Raw genomic sequence first — 17,619 nt, 5'->3', positions numbered from 1 at the left:
GTTATCTCTGTAGCAAGGCAGCGCATAGCGGCAGAGAAGGGGAGGAAATCGAGTGGGCAAAGCGAAGCAGCACACGCTGCTGCGAAGGCTGGTAACTGCAGTTAGTTCCCCCTCCACGCAATCCCGTTCCCTCTCACGTGTTCGTTGGTGGAACCGTCTCGCGTCACTACTTGCACAGAGACTTGTTTTCGTTCGGTTCCTCCAGAGAAAATCGGGACTGAGTATAGCTCCGTTTACCAATTTCCTCTCTCCCCGAAAGAAACTTACCTGACGCAGTTTCACATTGCAACCAGTGGCGGCCCCACGGGAAGGTGACTGGAGGGGGTCGAAGAGGCGTGAGAAAATATTTAGGATGACAGTTACATTACTTGCATACTTGTATACGCGTGCATTTACGGTCTCTCGTCGAGCTAATGCAGCATGCATGGTGTATTAATTTTAAGCTTACAATGATGTAATGAAGGAACATCCACGCCCAGGCCGGGCATCGAAACCGAAACTCCTGGCGTCGTGGCTCGCAGTGCTAACCACTCCTCCATCGAGGTCCGCACGTTTTGTTTTTCAAAAGTAAACTAATTTAGTATCACTGACTACAAATTCGGTAGTTTTCTAATAACGCTGGAAGGGGGCATTCCCCCACTCTGCCACGCTCGAATCTAAGACTATTCTCGCAAATATCGCAAGTAAAATGTACATATGATAGTTCGTGCATTGCAAAGTTATTGTTTAACGTATGGCCATTAAAATCTTTTTGGATTTTTTTCTGTTTACTGAATATTTAAAATATTACTTGTATATAAACTCATGCTTTTTTAAAAATCTAAATAGTAATTAAGAAAACATATTATCTCGTCTGTAGTACGATACTAGTTGTTGAAATTATACAAATTATATATTCACAATTTAAAACACTTCGATCCAATTTAACCAGATCAAGATGTTAAAATAGTTAATTGTTGAATTGCATTAATTTTTACTATGTAAAAACCCATAACTTGCATTGAAAATAAAATGTTTCTACAAGTTATTTTCAAGGGAACAGAAAGATATCAATAATCTCCCTTGTTTATTTCCAACCCAACTGGGCCCCTGCTGGTGGCTTTTTTGGAGAATGGGATAAACTCGAAACTGGAAGTATTATTCCATTCAAAAGTTGCTGTGCTGTAAATCTACCAGCAGGACCCGCTCAAAATTAACAAATATATGTTTCACCAACGTATTTTAATTTTGATTAAATACTTCTTCCATTATTTTTCAGATACTCTTTTGCATCTAGCTCTATTTATAGAATATTGCATGTTATTCTCTACCTTAGAATCATGGGAAGGGCATATTTTTATATTTCCCTACGATGTGTATTTCTATATTTGCAGTAGACACAGAATATTTCTCGGAAGGAAGAGAATGTGTCAACTGTGGCGCCATCTCTACGCCTCTCTGGCGCCGCGACGGGACGGGACATTATTTGTGCAATGCGTGTGGCCTCTACCACAAGATGAATGGCATGAACAGGCCATTAATCAAACAACCAAGAAGGCTGGTAAGTCTGTTTTTAAAAATGTCTTAGAGAAAGAAAAATTCGCGCTAATTTAATGCGGCAATTTCTTCTTGATTTCAGTGGAACCTGATATCTACAAGGGCTACATGGGGTATAATGGGGTACACCGTCCTATGGAGGAAAAATCCAGCCGTCGATTGGTAGGTGGTGCCATCTATTAGAGCCTGCAGTAAACTCTGTCTTAGTTACTGTCTCCTTAATACTATCGCTTGTGTCTTCAGTTTAATTTTTTTTTATCACTTCAGTTTCTCCACTATTAATTTGCTGCAGGCTTTTTTATCTTTTTATCAAATTTGTTACACTTTAAATGTAGTTAACGATGTTGTAAATCTGCTGTAGAATTCTACTAGTGTCTTTTCCTTTCTTCTATTTTTTGTAGAATTTATTTGTAATGTAAAAACAAAAGTACGTTCCTTTTTGGCCTCTCATTGCAAATAAACTTTATTCCATTCGTTTTTGCCGCGTTGAACTGTTGCTTTTCAAAATTTGTGGGGATATTTTTTAAATTGCAAAAGGAAATATTTTTCCTCTGCTGCTGAAGAACAAGCATTTGCTTTTACCTTTTTTTTAAAATTACAATTTTTTTGTGTATATATTTTTTGGATTTTCCTTCAAAGGATTCGTGTATTTTCATTACCCTAACACAGTGGGTCTTCTAGCGGTAAGTTTAGAATCATACTATATTTTTGTTAAAAACAAGATGCACATTTATGTATTTTTCTTCAGCAAAATGCTACTGAAAAAGGAATGATACTTTTATTTTTACCAGCCTTTTTTGGCATTTTTTTGTGAAGGAACATCATCCGAGTAAGTTTACTTTTGTTTGTTTTTAATGTATCTTACTGCTAGGGGGCCCATTGTGTTTTCCTAATTTTGTAATTGATACTGCATGTCTCCTTTATGTTTCGTTTGCTTAGTAAATTGTTAAAGAAAAGGCACTATATATTATTGCATTGCACACACATGTTTCTGTAAGTGTGAATGTATGAAGTTAATTTGCTTTGGGAATAATATTTGTATGATCAATTTTGTGCAAGTGACTTTTATACACGGTTGATTTGATGTAATTTCTCGTTTTAACATCTACTAATGGGATATATTCGTTAGTGTGTTAATGATAAGAGGTTTCTATACAGGGTCTTTGAAAAGTATGCAGATTCAAATGATATTATCATTATGAACCAAATGATACATGGAAAAAGTAATCTCATTAGCAAATGGTTCGGTTCAATGTAGAAGACGGTAAATAAATCTAGGTTGCTCGGGAAAAAGCACTTAAGTAAAAAATGCAATTATGTAGCAGACAGTTATTTTATTTATTGTTTCAATAACAAACATTACATGTTGGATCACCACTGCTTGGAATCTTTACATATGCCCAATATAAAAATATACTTATAGTATTTTATATAATAAATTCAGTGTGAAAAGCAACAGAAAATCGTAGTTTGTGACTTAAGTGACTTTTTCTGACACCTTATAAATTACATTCTAAAAAATAACGAAGAAATGTTGCCCTCTCTATTCTAAACGTATTGTTTTGGGTCAGCATTGATTTCTCTATACTAAAATGCATGCATGTTGTTAAAAAAAAGTTCGGAATTGCTTGTAGAATATTCAAACACACCGTCATGTGGATTGCAATTGATGTTTTCTAATCATATAATACTTTCACCTAAAATAAATTTTTGACTTCCTCGTTGATCAAACATTTCATTGTGTAAAGCTGAATTCTAATAATTAGCAAATAAATGTGTGAGCCATTTTAAGCAATTGATTTATGTGATGTTTACTCCACAGTCGGCATCTCGTCGTGTTGGATTGGCGTGTTCTAATTGCCACACCACCACCACCTCCCTTTGGAGGCGCAACAGCATGGGGGAGCCGGTGTGCAACGCTTGTGGTCTGTACTACAAGCTTCACGGCGTCAACAGGCCTCTGGCTATGAAGAAGGACAGCATACAGGTAACATAAGTGTTCCACAGTTAACTGGGAAGGAAGGATTTCAGAACCAGGGGACTGATATTTCACTTTGCTGTTACTTGTTCTGGATGCACTCATTATGTTTCCTACTACTGTTGAGCGTTCTAGAAGTACCAATTTCCACATAACCACTCTTCAACTGGGGAATGTTCTGGGTGCACCCATTCGTTCATGAACGAATCGCTGTGCACAAGCATGTAAGGGCGTTAATTTTACGACTGAAATTTTACAATGCATTATAAAAGGCTACTTATGGTACGTGCCCTTATATATTCTCGACTTCAACTTCTGATAGAAACCTTGGAAACTTAACTCACCGAATTACTGTGTATGTGGCTCTCAAAATTCTACCAAGGTGCTAGCCTGTTCTTTTACATTCAGATTGTCAATTGTTCATTCATTCAGCATGATTGGATTAATAACATTATAATTCTGCCGCTTGTATTTCAATGCGTTATGGCTGTTACATATCGTCCTTTAACTTTCAGACAAGAGACGTTCAAAAAAGTGGGAAAAGTTTTTCTTTTTATGGTAGCAGCAAAGTTTGTTTTAAACACATTTATACTTACAGACCATTGAGAAATAGACCTACAGTTTAAAGTAAGATTAGCAATAATAAATTGTGTCCCAGTCATGTAGGCTCGTAGCGAGGGGTAGGCTGGGGGGGGGGAGGGGCTGAAGCCTAGGGCGTCAAATCTTTCCGTAAAAAAAACAACAAAAAAACAACGACGACGACGACGACGAAGTCAGAATATGCAACGGAGAAATTACACTTGGCAGAGTTACTGTACACATATTCTGGTAACACACTGAATAGAATGTTCTGTTTCCCGAAGCAGTAACAATAGTAAGTTTTTAAAGATGTTTTCAGATGCTGAAGCAGATACTGCCAAAAAAATTTAAAATCAGTAATCAAAACTATTGGTCTTTAAACATAACCTATATTATTTTTGAATGAGTTTTTCTTTCTTTCCTCATTTCAAAATTTGTAGAATGTAAATATCACAAACATAAGAAGAAAGAACGAACATAAAAGAGCAGTGTGTATGTGTGTGTGTGTTGGGAGTGGGGGGCCCTCCTCCCTAAGGAGAACTCCCTAGGGCGCTAAAGTAGGGCTACAGGGCTGCAGTCGAGAATCAAACCCAAGTCACAATATGATGGCGTTAGCTATTGTGCTATCGAACAGATTCCATATGATGAAAATGAATGAACTTACGCAATTAATAAAAGGGCAAGCACAAACAGACACCCATATATTAACTGCAGCCAGTAACAGCCCAAAGGTGAAATGGAGAGGTTACTGCCGCCCCCTCTTGGAACAAACTTCCTCAACATACAGTGACGCATCATGAAAACATGGAAAATCATAGCACAGAATACTAAAACAGAAGTCATATCTCTGCAAAATTTATCGATACGCCTCTGCTTAATCGGCATTCGAACCCAGACCCCACGTTGTCACAACATTGCGCTAATAGCTGAACCCCAAGATTGAAAAGTCTGATACTAAATACCCGTGTCGAAAACGCTCAGTGTTTCCGGGACAACCTAATAGATAAGCTGATCGGAACTAGGCCTAGTTTTAAGTGGTATCTCAGTAATATTGTTCCATATGTCTGCCGAACCCTAGATCCTTCATTCCAACGATCCTCCCCGATTGCATGCTGGAACTGCTGTCGCCTTGTAAACAAAGGATCTCTGGTTCGATATGCAGATGCATACCATGACACAACTGTTGAGTGTTGTGGATGCACCTATTGAACGCTGTCCCATTGCCACTCAACCCCATTCCGAACTGCGTGTCTCTCTGGATGCACTCAACGACCTGAATTCTGTCCCTGGTGGCCAGTGGTGACATGACATACGTGAGTGCATGTGAAACTCTCAGGAGCAGTTGTTTACACCCATCCCTTCGGCAGAAGCAGCTTCAGTTTCATAATGCCCTTTCGTCACGACAGAAGCAAGGGGCACGTGCCGAAAGTCTTGTCTTGAAGCAGAGCTGTGGCAGTCCGTCAAGTGGCTAATTGTGTTGTTTCCGCCCCATGACCTCGCAGAGGAAATCGTGTGATATCACAGAGAAGGCACAAAGGTTTATGTGACCGTTATTGCTTTTGCAAATCTTCTTCACAGTTTTCTGTGTAATTTAATTAGGTAACTACGAAAAGCGGTCTATTTAATTTAAACCCATAATCACCACTTAAAAATTAAAACCCACAGGCTATCAGTGAGAATTGTAATAATTTACGCTTCTACTAGACCTAAACAACAAATGAAGCAGGCCATCCTGATGGCGTAGTCATAACGTCGTCGCCTTGTAAACAAAGGGTCACGGGTTCGATACCCGGTGGAGGCACATGGTGGTTCGGATCCCACTTTCCTACGTCCAGTCCCGATTAGCCTTTCTGTGCATAAATTGGACTTAAAACAACAAATCAATCAACAGATGAAGCTGAGAATTTTTAATCCAATCTATGCTGCATGAATAGTTCTAGGAATCATAATTTGTAAACTTCCTGTACGCTCTTGTCATTTTATTCTTTCTTTACGAAGTCTGTTCTTAATATTTCCACACTTTAATTAGCATCTTTTCTTCCTTTTCTTCTATTGTTTGACTATTTTATTTTCTCTCAAATTTCAATCTTTCTTTTCCATTCCTTCCTCTTTTGTTTCCTATTTCTTCTTTCTTTTTTTATCTTCCTTCACTTGTTTGTTTCTTCCCTTTTCCTCTCTTTCTTTTTCTTTCCTTTCCTTTTCTCCCATTTCCTCTTTCTTCATTTCATTCTACACTTTTATTTTTACATTTCTATTTCTTTCATTCAACAAAAGAAAATGAGTTGGAAGAAATAATGCAAACTAATGAACAAGGAATATGGAGCGACATATTTGTGTATTATTGCTATTATTATTATGGCTTTATTTCACTTCTTTGAACTGATTTCATATTGTACTTAAAGCAGAAAAAAGAATACATTTAAGCAAAAGCGAAATATGCGTAATTTTTCCACTTACAGTGTTCTGTTCTTTCAGACTAGAAAGCGGAAACCGAAGAACTCTACCCCTAAATCCGAGGGTGGATCCAGTAACAATTCAACTTCCTTGTCCAGCAGCGCCGCGTCGAGTGGAAGTTCACAAATTAAGGTTGAGGTGGACAGCGATGGAGGTTCCAAAAGGCGATTTGGTAAAAACACTTATTTTCTTCCCCAAGTATTAAGTTTAGGATGGGCGGGAGCGTCCTGAGTGTCACAAGACTGTTACGTGCTGCAAAGTAGATTTTTGGTAGCCATGGGAAATAGCGCTCTACTTGCCACTGCGTTATAACTTTTAAACAATTGTAGCATAACTACATTCGGCACAAAATCTCTGTTCGGGTTCGGAGCAAGATATTTGCTACAGATGTTAAAAAGGTTTTTGTTTTAGGCTGACACCAGGTTTCCTTGTTACTATAATAAGTAGACTCATAATGTACATGCACTAAAAGCCAGTAAAATATGCATGCCAAGATGCCATAAAACTTGAAAACAAGGACAACCATTTCGGAAACTATTATTCGACTGCTATCCTGTAGAATATGAAGTTTATGAGTTGTAGTTTCAATAACAATTCGTATAAATCTGTGATTTGCTCCAAGAACTAATGTAAATTTATGCAATTTGTACTGAAAGTAGTACAGCAAAGCTTCTTTCAACAAATAATGTTGCACTACTGAAGTAAGACTGTTTCGAGATTTAAATCAGTTTACGTATATCTGTATGCGCTAGTCTGTAGGCTGAGAATAATATCCAAAATTTACATCTTAAATGCCAGGTCCATCAACTGCTTTGAAACATGGAATTAGTTTTGCTGTTTGATGATGTAACATGAGCGCATTTCCTGTAGGGAATATTAGATATGGTTCCTCGATTTCGATTGGAAGAAGGAAGTAAATAACAAGGTGTTTACAAGCTTGGAAAACCTGGTAATTAAGAAGTTACCGTAAATTTTACAATATTCCACCGTTAAAAATTTAACAGCCTGCCTGTTAATTTATAAAAATGGTGCACACAGTTTTTTAATTTCAATTTAAATATTTTATCATCCACAAAGATTATAATTGATATGGTTATAAATTACATTTTCTTACACCATAAATATATATTTTTAAAACTGAATCATTTCAAATTACATTACGGCGGGCAACTATGTAATGGCCGTTACTACATGAAAAACAGTCACGGTCATTTTTTTAACGGCAGTTGGACGGCAGCGAAAACTTGACGACCTTAGACCATCATTTCTTTAGTCAACTTTTTACTGTGTATATACTTCACTTTGATATTCTGACTATTACAGGTAGTTAGTTACTTTACAAATTGCAATTAAATATTTAGGTAAAGGGGTCATGTTTTGAACTATTTTCATGTACCTAGGTAGAACTATTTTCATCCACTTATTGTATTACAATAAGTGGATATTGCAATTTACCATTTTCTTGTAATTTTTGGTGGGTGTTTAACAGATACTTTTTATTAATAATATTAATAAATTTTGCGTTAATTGTTATGATTTTTTTTGTGAAACCGGATTATTTATTAATCATTAGTTAATACATGGTAATTATCACATAAGAGATCACCCCTGTTACTTGTTTGCTTCCATCCCAATTACTGAAGAGTTTCCCTTCTCACTATTACATTTTCGTGACAATATTTCACGTAAATGTAATAGTGAGAAGAGAATCTAAACTTATATGTGGAAGTCTAAATATGAGTGTTTAGCTAAAATATTGTGAATTTTTCTACCTGACTGCGAAACGCTAACCATTCCACCACGGAAGTTGACCTGCCTGTTCGTGAACTCTCCTGCAGGACATGAACTTTTATCAGAGTAATTAACTGGAAAGCGCCGTGCAAAAGAAACCAGCTCTCGACCAGTCTTTATCCATTGCGCATTGCAGTGACGCTACTTCCTCCACTTGCAGATAACGAGCGACTTGTTCAGCTTTCGGAGCTTGTATGCTGTTACCTGACAGTTCGGAAAACACCTTTCTGGTCTTCTTATTGAAAACTGTCTGCTAGGCTATATCCGAAAAAGCTCCCCATTTTTCGTTTTTGGAAATACTATCAACGCATCTAATAAAAATTCAGCCAATTGGAAGGAATTCTAGCTGAGCCTCGCGAGAGAGGGCAGTTTATCGTTTTATTGAAATTTTGGGTACATAATGTTCCTTAAATAAACACACTATATGGATGTGCCCAGGCAGTAGTTATAGGGTGTTTTTCTTTATCTTTCTTTCTCTCTCTCTCTCTCTCTCTCTCTTATTCTCTCCCCTTTCCTTGTTTCTCTATATGTTCCTTTTTTTATTCATCTCATTCTTTCTTCCTCTCTTTCCCTTTCTTTACTTTTTCTCTTTTTCCATTTTCTCTTTTTCCATTTTCTCTTTCTTTCTTTCCTGTTACTCTCTTTCCTATCTCCCTTTTCTTCTTCCTCTATTTCTATTCCTTTTCCTTTCTTTCTCTTTCCCCTTTCTTCTATTTTCCTGTTTCCTTTTCTCAATTTCTTTCTTGCTCTGTTTATCTTCTTTTCCTGATCTCTTTATTCCGGTTTCACGTTCTCTTCTTTTCCTATTCTCTTTCTCTTTTCCTATTCTCTTTTTTCCTGTTTCTCTTTCTCTCTTTTCCTATTCTCCTTCTTCCTGTTTCTCTTTCTGTTCTTTTCATATTCTCTTTCTTCCTGCTTCTCTTTCTCTCTTTCCTTTTATCCCTTTCTTTCTCTGCTTCTCTTTCCTTTTCTCGCTTTCAATTCTTGCTCTGTTTCCTCTTCCTTTCTTCCTCTGATCCTCTTTCCATTTTTCTCCTTCTGTATCTCTTTTTCACGTTAATTTTGTCGCTTTCTTTCTCCCATTTCTCTATCTCCTTCTTTCTCTTTCTCTTTATTTCCTGATCCGTTTCCTAATCTCTTTCTTCCTATGCTTCCCATTCTTTCTATCACTTTATCTATCTATGCATGCGCGAATCTTTCTGTACTTTAAATAATTCGGAAAATATTTGGATGGGTTATTCGAGTAGAGACGACCCTGGAAGAAATTTCGGGAGGGGTTTTGTCAAGATCATAATTATCATATACGATAGTGTACGTGGAGTCCTATAATTCCATAACTGTTTTACACAGCGAATGTCTTCTGACACATTTTGTCGACCACGGGGCGTAGTCCCCATGGGAAAATTCCACTCGCAAAGCCATGTTTGTTTCGTTCAAAAGGTAATTTTTGTTGCGATAAGAACAGCTAGCTCTGAGAACAGGTTGCCGTTGAGTCCTGTTCCCACTGTACCTTTGTGACTCATCTGGAAGTAGCAAGTTCTTATCTGTTCCGAAAGGAAAGCTGCTCTTTTACAGAAATTATCAGTTCCCATGTTTTGACACTTGGGCCCGCATAAGCCATTTTGTCCTCAGAAGAAAATAATGGTTATTTTTCTCTCCCTCCCCTCGTGCCTTCCCCATTGGTGCGTTATCACTGGTCTAACAGCATGAAAGAACATATCGCGTGTGGACTTTTTTCCTGCATAGAAATGTCCGAGTAAAAATGAAAAACAGAGCGTCCAATACAAAGGGGTAGATTATTTTCGTGATGTCTCTAAATGCCATCGATGTAATGTTAGATAAGCCCCGAAAATGATTTTATGGAATTAACGCAAAATGGATGTCATACAACATGTATTCACACTATTAATATTACACTACATAATGTAGGCATTTATTATTGTTATTGTTTTTGTAGATATATGTCATCCACCCTCTTTGTTGAAAAGTCGTGTACTTCAGTAACGTTGTTACAATGATAGTAAAAAGGCAGACGTGGGTGGGACCATGAACTTCAAGATGTCCCTCAGTACCATAGTTATTTTGTAATTTTTCTTGTTACTTACTTGCTGAGGTCAGTAAGACAGTAGACTGGTAGACCTGGGGAGACACCTGACTCCCTTCTGGTGTCACCAATAATGTGGAGTAACCATGTAAATCGTTATTTAAGTGCATATTTAAGCAATACTTGTACTGTACGTATTTGCATACGTTTTATGTAAGTTTCTCTGTCTTACTTTCACAATCCAGTCACCCCAACTATAATAAGTATATTGTTATACAAAGTGTTTCAAAAGTCGCAAAACCCAAACATTGATGGCTTATAATATGAAAAGCATAACAGATTATAATTTTTTCATGTAAATGTATGGTCAATATTTAGGAACATGTGGCCTGTGTCCGTTGACAAAATTTCAACCTGCTAGTATTCCAAGTGCATTAAATGCTGCAAATAACAGATTAGCATGGCATCAGTGATCAGACGTCTTATTATGACCATTCGATAATTTCTTACATATTTTTCTCGCCCAAAAGTGGCATTCTGGAAAAATTTTAACTCCACTTTTTATTAATTTATGGAATTTTCTGTATGAAGTAAACTGATAATGTTATGCATTGAAAAATATCCCAATGGATGAGGCTGCATAATGCAGAAAACCTGGTTTAAATATTTCTTACGGTTTTCATATTATAAGTCATCAAAGTTTGGGTTTTGCGGCTTTTGAAACACTTTGTAGTTGTAATTGCCTATCTCCCTGGCGGAGTGGTTAGCACAGCACGTTATGATGCCAAATCTCCCGGTTAGAATCCCAGCCTGGATATGGATGTTCTTTGTGAGTGCCTCATCAATTTCATCATATCTCACTCATTCTCATCTAGCCGAAAGTGCTAGAAAAGCGAAGTAAAATAAGTCAAATCAATCAATTATAATTGTAATTGTGACTAGACATTTGGACACAGTCATGAAAAACCAAGAGAAACCTGGCAGGTTTTACTGGCCATCATAGCATTCTTTAAATTTAGCCTAGCAATCTTTAAACACAGTCAGGCGTACTCTAGTCAACACTGGGAGCCTTCCACACCACCAGAGTACTTACTAACGGTGTTAATAATGGACTGTAAATGTGTTTTGTTTATGTGGCATTCCAATCAAACTGCCACTGATTCTCAGTTTTTTAAATTAAATTCAATGATGTAACTTTATCTATTTTGTGAATGAACAATGTAAAATTTGTAAAATTATCATTTGCTTATACTTCAAGTATTATATATACATAATTAAGTTAGAAGGTATTTTACATATTGTTAGTTTATTTTAACCTTTTGATGTTTTCTATTGCGTCCCACCCATGACGCCAAACAGCAATTATATTCTCCTTTAACTGTTACACTTCCCCTTCAACTCCACTAGAATATTCAAAGATAAATTACCTTCTCTCTTTGTCGTAAGTAATTTATTTTTCATCATTTGAAAATTCCCAGAAATTAAAATTAGTTTCCTATTAAGTAAAGAGGCAGTGTTTTATCAATCCCTTTTACCTATGACACAAAATTGTTCACTTATAACTATCAAACTGGAAAGTATTTTAAGGATAGTTTTATGTTTAATCAACAGTGTGAAGTTTAATATTTCATTGCATGGAAATTATAAGAAAAATGTTGCTTTGCTATCAGTAGAATAGTTACTTTAATACGAAAAATGTAGTCTGCGTGTCTCACCCGTGGCAATGGAATGCCACTTTTTTTTTTTCACGAGCAACTTGCGAAAATTCCCGAATTCATCGTGGACTACTTAATGTAATGTGCATATTGAAACCTGTACTAATTATGTCTTCTCATTAGTTCCAGATAACTATCGTACAAATCCAACAGTCTCCAGCCATTCCTCGTTGCCCTACAGTGACCTTTACCAGCATGCGTCTTCCAGACTGTCGTCACCAGCTCCTCTTCAACAAACACATCATGGCTTCCATTTACACACTGCTACAGACTCGACGAAATCGACACTGAACATGACTTCGGGTGGTGGCTATGGGAACTATGACATGGTGTCACCAAAAGTGGAATGTCCCTCACCGGAGACCAGGTCCCCATCCTTAATGTCCTCGACAGACCTCACATCTCCTCACATAGTTGCTAACAATACCATCAGGGTGAACAGCGATCATTCCCATGCTGATAGACCAACAGTGGTGTCTCTGTCATCATAGAACATGATTGGATGTGGAAGAGTGATGGGTTTTGTGATGCAGCTCCAGGTATAATGTTGATCACAGTCAATGCTGACTATTTTTAGAACGTGCTAAGTACCTTGAGTTACCCAAACGATCAGTGCCTTTATAAAGCTTGTATTCAATGTGCAAGAAAGATGGTGGACATGATTCTTTATGCTTCATACCCAAATACAGTGTTTGGTGTGCTAAAAAAAGTTTGACTGCAGTGAAATCTTGAGGCTGTACTTTTAAGCTTCCAACAAGCGAGGATATTGCTGCACAAACTACGTATGCGCAAGAATTGTTTGTTGTGACAGTTCGGTTTGCTTAGAACCAAAAAAAAGATTGCATTTTAAGTGAAGTGCTATTGTTATTCATCTGAAGACATTTTATACATCGAGATTTATATCAATTTTTGTACTTACTATCACATGGTTGCATTTCATGTGACAAAAGTTTTCGCACTCTAGGTTTTACTTATATTTATAAATTTGAACACCTGAAGTATATGTAGATTTCTATGTATGAATCTTATGAATGCTTGCACGATATAAATGTGGATTATAACTTTAGTTGTCAAGAAATGGCAAGATGCCCACAATGTTTTATGATAACAAAATATTTTCAAGTTTTCTTCCAATTTCATGGTCCATTACTTTTAAATGTTTCTTCCTTAAATCATTTTGGCTTAGGTAATCGCCCTTGCACATTCTTGGCGATCTGTTCCAGAAATATACAAGGAAGGCTATTGTTCTGTGTTTTTTTAACTAGCCTATTGTATTATTTCATCAACCAAGTAATAAGAAACGGGGTACTTCTAAAAATAAATTTAATATTTTCCTTGTAACGTTTCTACATTTTTGCATTTTTTAGATAAATTACACAAAAATATAATTTTGTACATAAGAGTTAGCCAAACATCAAAACTTTTTAAATAGTTTTAGTGTTAATTTGTAACAGGATTATCATTATATTATACTTTTTCCTTGCAATTTCGACTACGTGAAGAATATATTTCTTAAATATTCAAGAATAAAATTACCCAGTATCTTAATAAATATTAACTTGCACATCATGAATCTTTATTGATATTTCCAACAGATAATCAGCAATAAAATGTCTAAATCAAGTGCCTTTTCCAAAACTACGACATTTGTTTTCAAGGTTAGCATGTCATTTTATAGTTTTTTTTATTTGAATTGTGTGACTACATGTGATATTAGTGCGATTTTTCTTTGTAACTTCACGCTCATAAAGCATGATGAAAATTGTGTATAGTAAAGTCATAAGTATGTTTTCATTACCAAAGTTTGTACACATGTAAATAATTATTTGTTCTTGTATTTTCTCCTGTACATCTAAAATCTCACTTGAGTTTGTGTGTGTGTAAGATTAAACATTGTAAATCATCTGCATTGGCCATTTTTATATATTGTATTAGATTTATATATTTAGTTTCTGGGCTTTAATAGCTTCTAGGAAAGTACTATCTTCTGTAATATATTCCAGGTTTGTTAGAAAAACATAGCATGAATATTTTCACATCCAGAGAATTCACATTTGTACTTAATACAATGCTTATATTTGATGTAATCAGTCTCAGTGCTAATTACTCAAACATGTGGATGTAGTATCCGTTACATATTAATTAGTAAAATTAATCTAATTAAAATACAATTTCAAATATTTTATAAATAACTTAAGATGCTAATCTAATATTTGTAAATCCCAGCAAATTTGATCAATTTCAATGCAGAAATAAAGGAATTGAACAACAAGCTTAAAATGAGTATTAAGACTTAGGTTACACACATTTTATGTTCATTTTTCAGAATAATCCTTTGCCTTCTGTAATATAGTCCTTCTCAATTTCTTCGGCAATTTCTGAAATGTTAAAATGATTTTCTGTTCACTGAAGTGCAACTGCACTCATTCAATTAGTTTGGTAGAAACATTAATTCTTTCTCATCTTACAAATTCCAGTTTCTCAGAAATAATTTTTATTTTTGCACGTTAATTAATATGTAGTAATTCACATAGTAAGTAAAATAAACCAAAGCTGTGAATAGAAGTAATGTATGATTTGATAATGGAAACGTGTTGAGGACTTTATTTTCATGAAAACTGATCTTTATTTCCTTACAAATATTACGAAGATAAAAATGTGATTGATAAACGACATTGCATATTACAAAAAAAAAAGAGAAAAAAAATTACTTGCTTCTTGAGAATATTTGTTTCAAAGTATCCTTAGTATTAATTAAATATATAAATCTATCTTTAATCTCATTAGAAAATATGTGAATCTTAGGTGTGTAAAATTTTATAATTCAAGCTTCTTTCTATTTCTATTTTGAAATAATAGCAGAGACAGTTTATTTCAACAACCTTATTTTAGTAAAATTATTTGAAGGTCTAGAACCTAGTCTGGTTGATGGATATGTTGGAAACTGACTTGTTTGATAAAAGTTACATTTTTGCTTGAAATTAAAAGTATAGTATTGAAGCAACATACTATTACATTAAAAAGTGATTAGCGTAAGAAAATAAGACTGATAAGAAAATAATTATATTAATTACAATTTTACTACATATATCCTACTAACCACCACCTTGTCTTTCATTTATTTTTTACAAAATATTTTATAATAAAATGTTGGTTATGAACTCTACAGGTAGTCCAATTATGTGTAACTTTACATAATGTAATAAAAATATTGATTATAGATTAAATTTGTTTCTACTGTTCCATAACATTACAATTTTTGGAAACAGATATTGCATTCTACTAAATTATTCAAGTTCTTTTTAATATATTTTGAAACTAGTCAAGTGTAATATTTAAAGAAATTGTTCTTGATCTTCAAATAATGTCAATACATTTCCATGATAGAAAGGTTAACAATATGCATTTATTTATTAAATCAAAATTGTCCAACAATTAACGCATTAAAGACTGGAAACGTAGTTGTAATTTTTTAATTTTTTTTTTTTGCTTACATTATTTGTACAGCACACAGTAAAACCAAAGTATCATTAGCAGAAGATTAGTTACCATTTATGTAGTAATTGTTGTAGTTTAAATGTTTTTTTATTTACCAAATGGGAGAAAGTGAGAGTATGCAAGAAACAAGGAGAATGTAAAATTTTTGATTTTGTTAATGTGTTTTCTTTTTATAAAAAAAATAGCGTGTATGGCAAATGTAGATTTGATGTTACATCAGAAAGTCAGTGTAAGGCATGTTAATTATATGATAAATATATATGATAGATGAAAGTAAAAAAAATGTTACCTTAGAAAAAGAATTGAACTTATATATTCACACAAAGTTTTTGAATAAATATTTTCCTCTTTTAATGGAATTTTTAATTTTACATTAATTAAGCATTCTGAAACAACAAAGCAATCAGAATATAACACATCATCACATTATGTCATAATTAACCAATCGGAAAACAACACATGCATAATATTGGATAATAATTTGTTGCACAGCATGATGCAATAGAAATAAACCAGAAGTAAGCATGTGTGTGTGTGTGTGGGTGGGTGTGTGTGTGTATGTGTGTGGGTGTGTGTTTTATGAGGATTTTGGCTTAATTTCAAGTGTATCCAAAACAATATCAAGAAGGGGCATATTTTTAACAAGCTTATGGACAACAATCTGGCTGATGCAACTTTTGTAAGTATGGGCAAATCAATCTGAGGGGGCTCATCATTTGTACACTGTAGTTTCGGGAAATTCCCGAGGGCATTTTCACAAAAATCTTGGATTAGGCAGGGTTCCACACTTGAGCAAAAAGCTCATATGGGCATGTTGAGCCTGTTTTAAGTGTAGGCAAATCTGCCTGAGGGGGGTTCATCATTTGTTGAGTTTATAGTATCATCAATTACACTACTAAGAAACTTTGTATTAACTCCCTTAATGGAGTACCAATGGCAAAAATATATTTTGAAATATCAATTTTCAGATTTTGATTGGATTTGAAAGCAGAACTCGATTGTTTAAAGTGATACGCGTATACGACACATGGTAATTACTATCAAGTGACCAGATACAATATTATAGTTTATGAAAAATGCGCATTAAGTAGGTGGAAAATTGAACCTACAGATTCATTTAATGAGAGGAATTCAGCTGATATTACCTGCAGAGAATTACATTTGTTAAAGTTGTGGTTATTCTGTACCAGTATTGATTTCTATTTGTTTACTTTAATTATTTAAATAATATAAATAACAACACAATGATAAAAAAACAACCTGTGCTACAGTGATAACGAATATTCAGAGACTATAATGTTAAAATTTCATCTTCATACAGCATGGGTAAGAAAAAGAATCATGATGTTACGAAAATTAGGCTACATTGTCCAAACAGCATGGTTGGCCCGGGTGGGCCCAGCCCAGTTTTCCCCACGCGGGTTTTTCAGAAAAAAACACAAGATAACCCAGTCAAAAAGTTCTTTTTTCAGAAAATGTAAATTATTGCTTTAAATAATTGTGAGTTTATGGAGTTGTCAACAGTTTAAGGAAACTTGTAAAATAAAGGTTTAGCCGAGTTTATAATACTAAAACAAATTAATGTGGTACAAGTCACAGTGTTGTTGTTTTTTTTTCAGGATATTTTTCTCAAATCGTGTTAGAAATGGACTTTTAACAGAAATTATACGAACATACCTATATCCAAGAAACAAAAATCAAAAGGCCCTGGACTGTAAGGGGTGACCTTCCAAGTAGTGCACCCAACTGTCAACCTCACTTCCACGTAGTACACCCTGGACTGCATTTTACAGACGAACGAGGCTCTGGCGACTGACCCTATGGCCAGTATAAATGTGTGTGTGTTGTCCTGTTTGCTGTCCTTGTGTGTGCTGAGTGCCCCTTTACAGCCTCAGCTTTTAACAAAAGTCAGAATATTTTAATATTTTAGTTACGACACAACATTACAGTTATATTATTTTAGTTCTGGTAAGAGGCTGGACCCCGTATAACGTGACGGGTGGAAAATAGCCTAAGTGCTGACG

The 17,619-nt window shown here is 35.1% G+C and overlaps 1 protein-coding gene across 4 annotated transcripts in view; it reads left to right on the top strand.

Moving 5' to 3' along the window:
- LOC145993905 (uncharacterized) overlaps nucleotides 1-15,949 on the top strand; it is a 337,495-nt gene extending 321,546 nt beyond the window's left edge. For 3 of the 4 annotated variants that reach the window (XM_083129816.1, XM_083129817.1, XM_083129815.1), the window contains exons 5-8: nucleotides 1,374-1,540; nucleotides 3,359-3,523; nucleotides 6,569-6,719; nucleotides 12,221-15,949. In XM_083129816.1, coding sequence (XP_082985942.1) covers nucleotides 1,374-1,540; nucleotides 3,359-3,523; nucleotides 6,569-6,719; nucleotides 12,221-12,588 — 851 coding nt within the window. In that variant the 3' untranslated portion in view covers nucleotides 12,589-15,949. Of the gene's footprint in view, nucleotides 1-1,373; nucleotides 1,541-1,618; nucleotides 1,699-3,358; nucleotides 3,524-6,568; nucleotides 6,720-12,220 lie in introns of all 4 variants that reach the window. The other variant, XM_083129818.1, reaches the window with a different exon arrangement.
- The last annotated feature ends 1,670 nt before the right edge of the window (nucleotides 15,950-17,619 follow it).

Source organism: Lepisma saccharinum, chromosome 10, assembly GCF_977018435.1.
Source record: "Lepisma saccharinum chromosome 10, izLepSacc3.1, whole genome shotgun sequence".
NCBI lineage: Eukaryota > Metazoa > Arthropoda > Insecta > Zygentoma > Lepismatidae > Lepisma > Lepisma saccharinum.
Note: the sequence above shows the minus strand (reverse complement) of the source record. Positions and strands in the feature narration are given on the sequence as shown.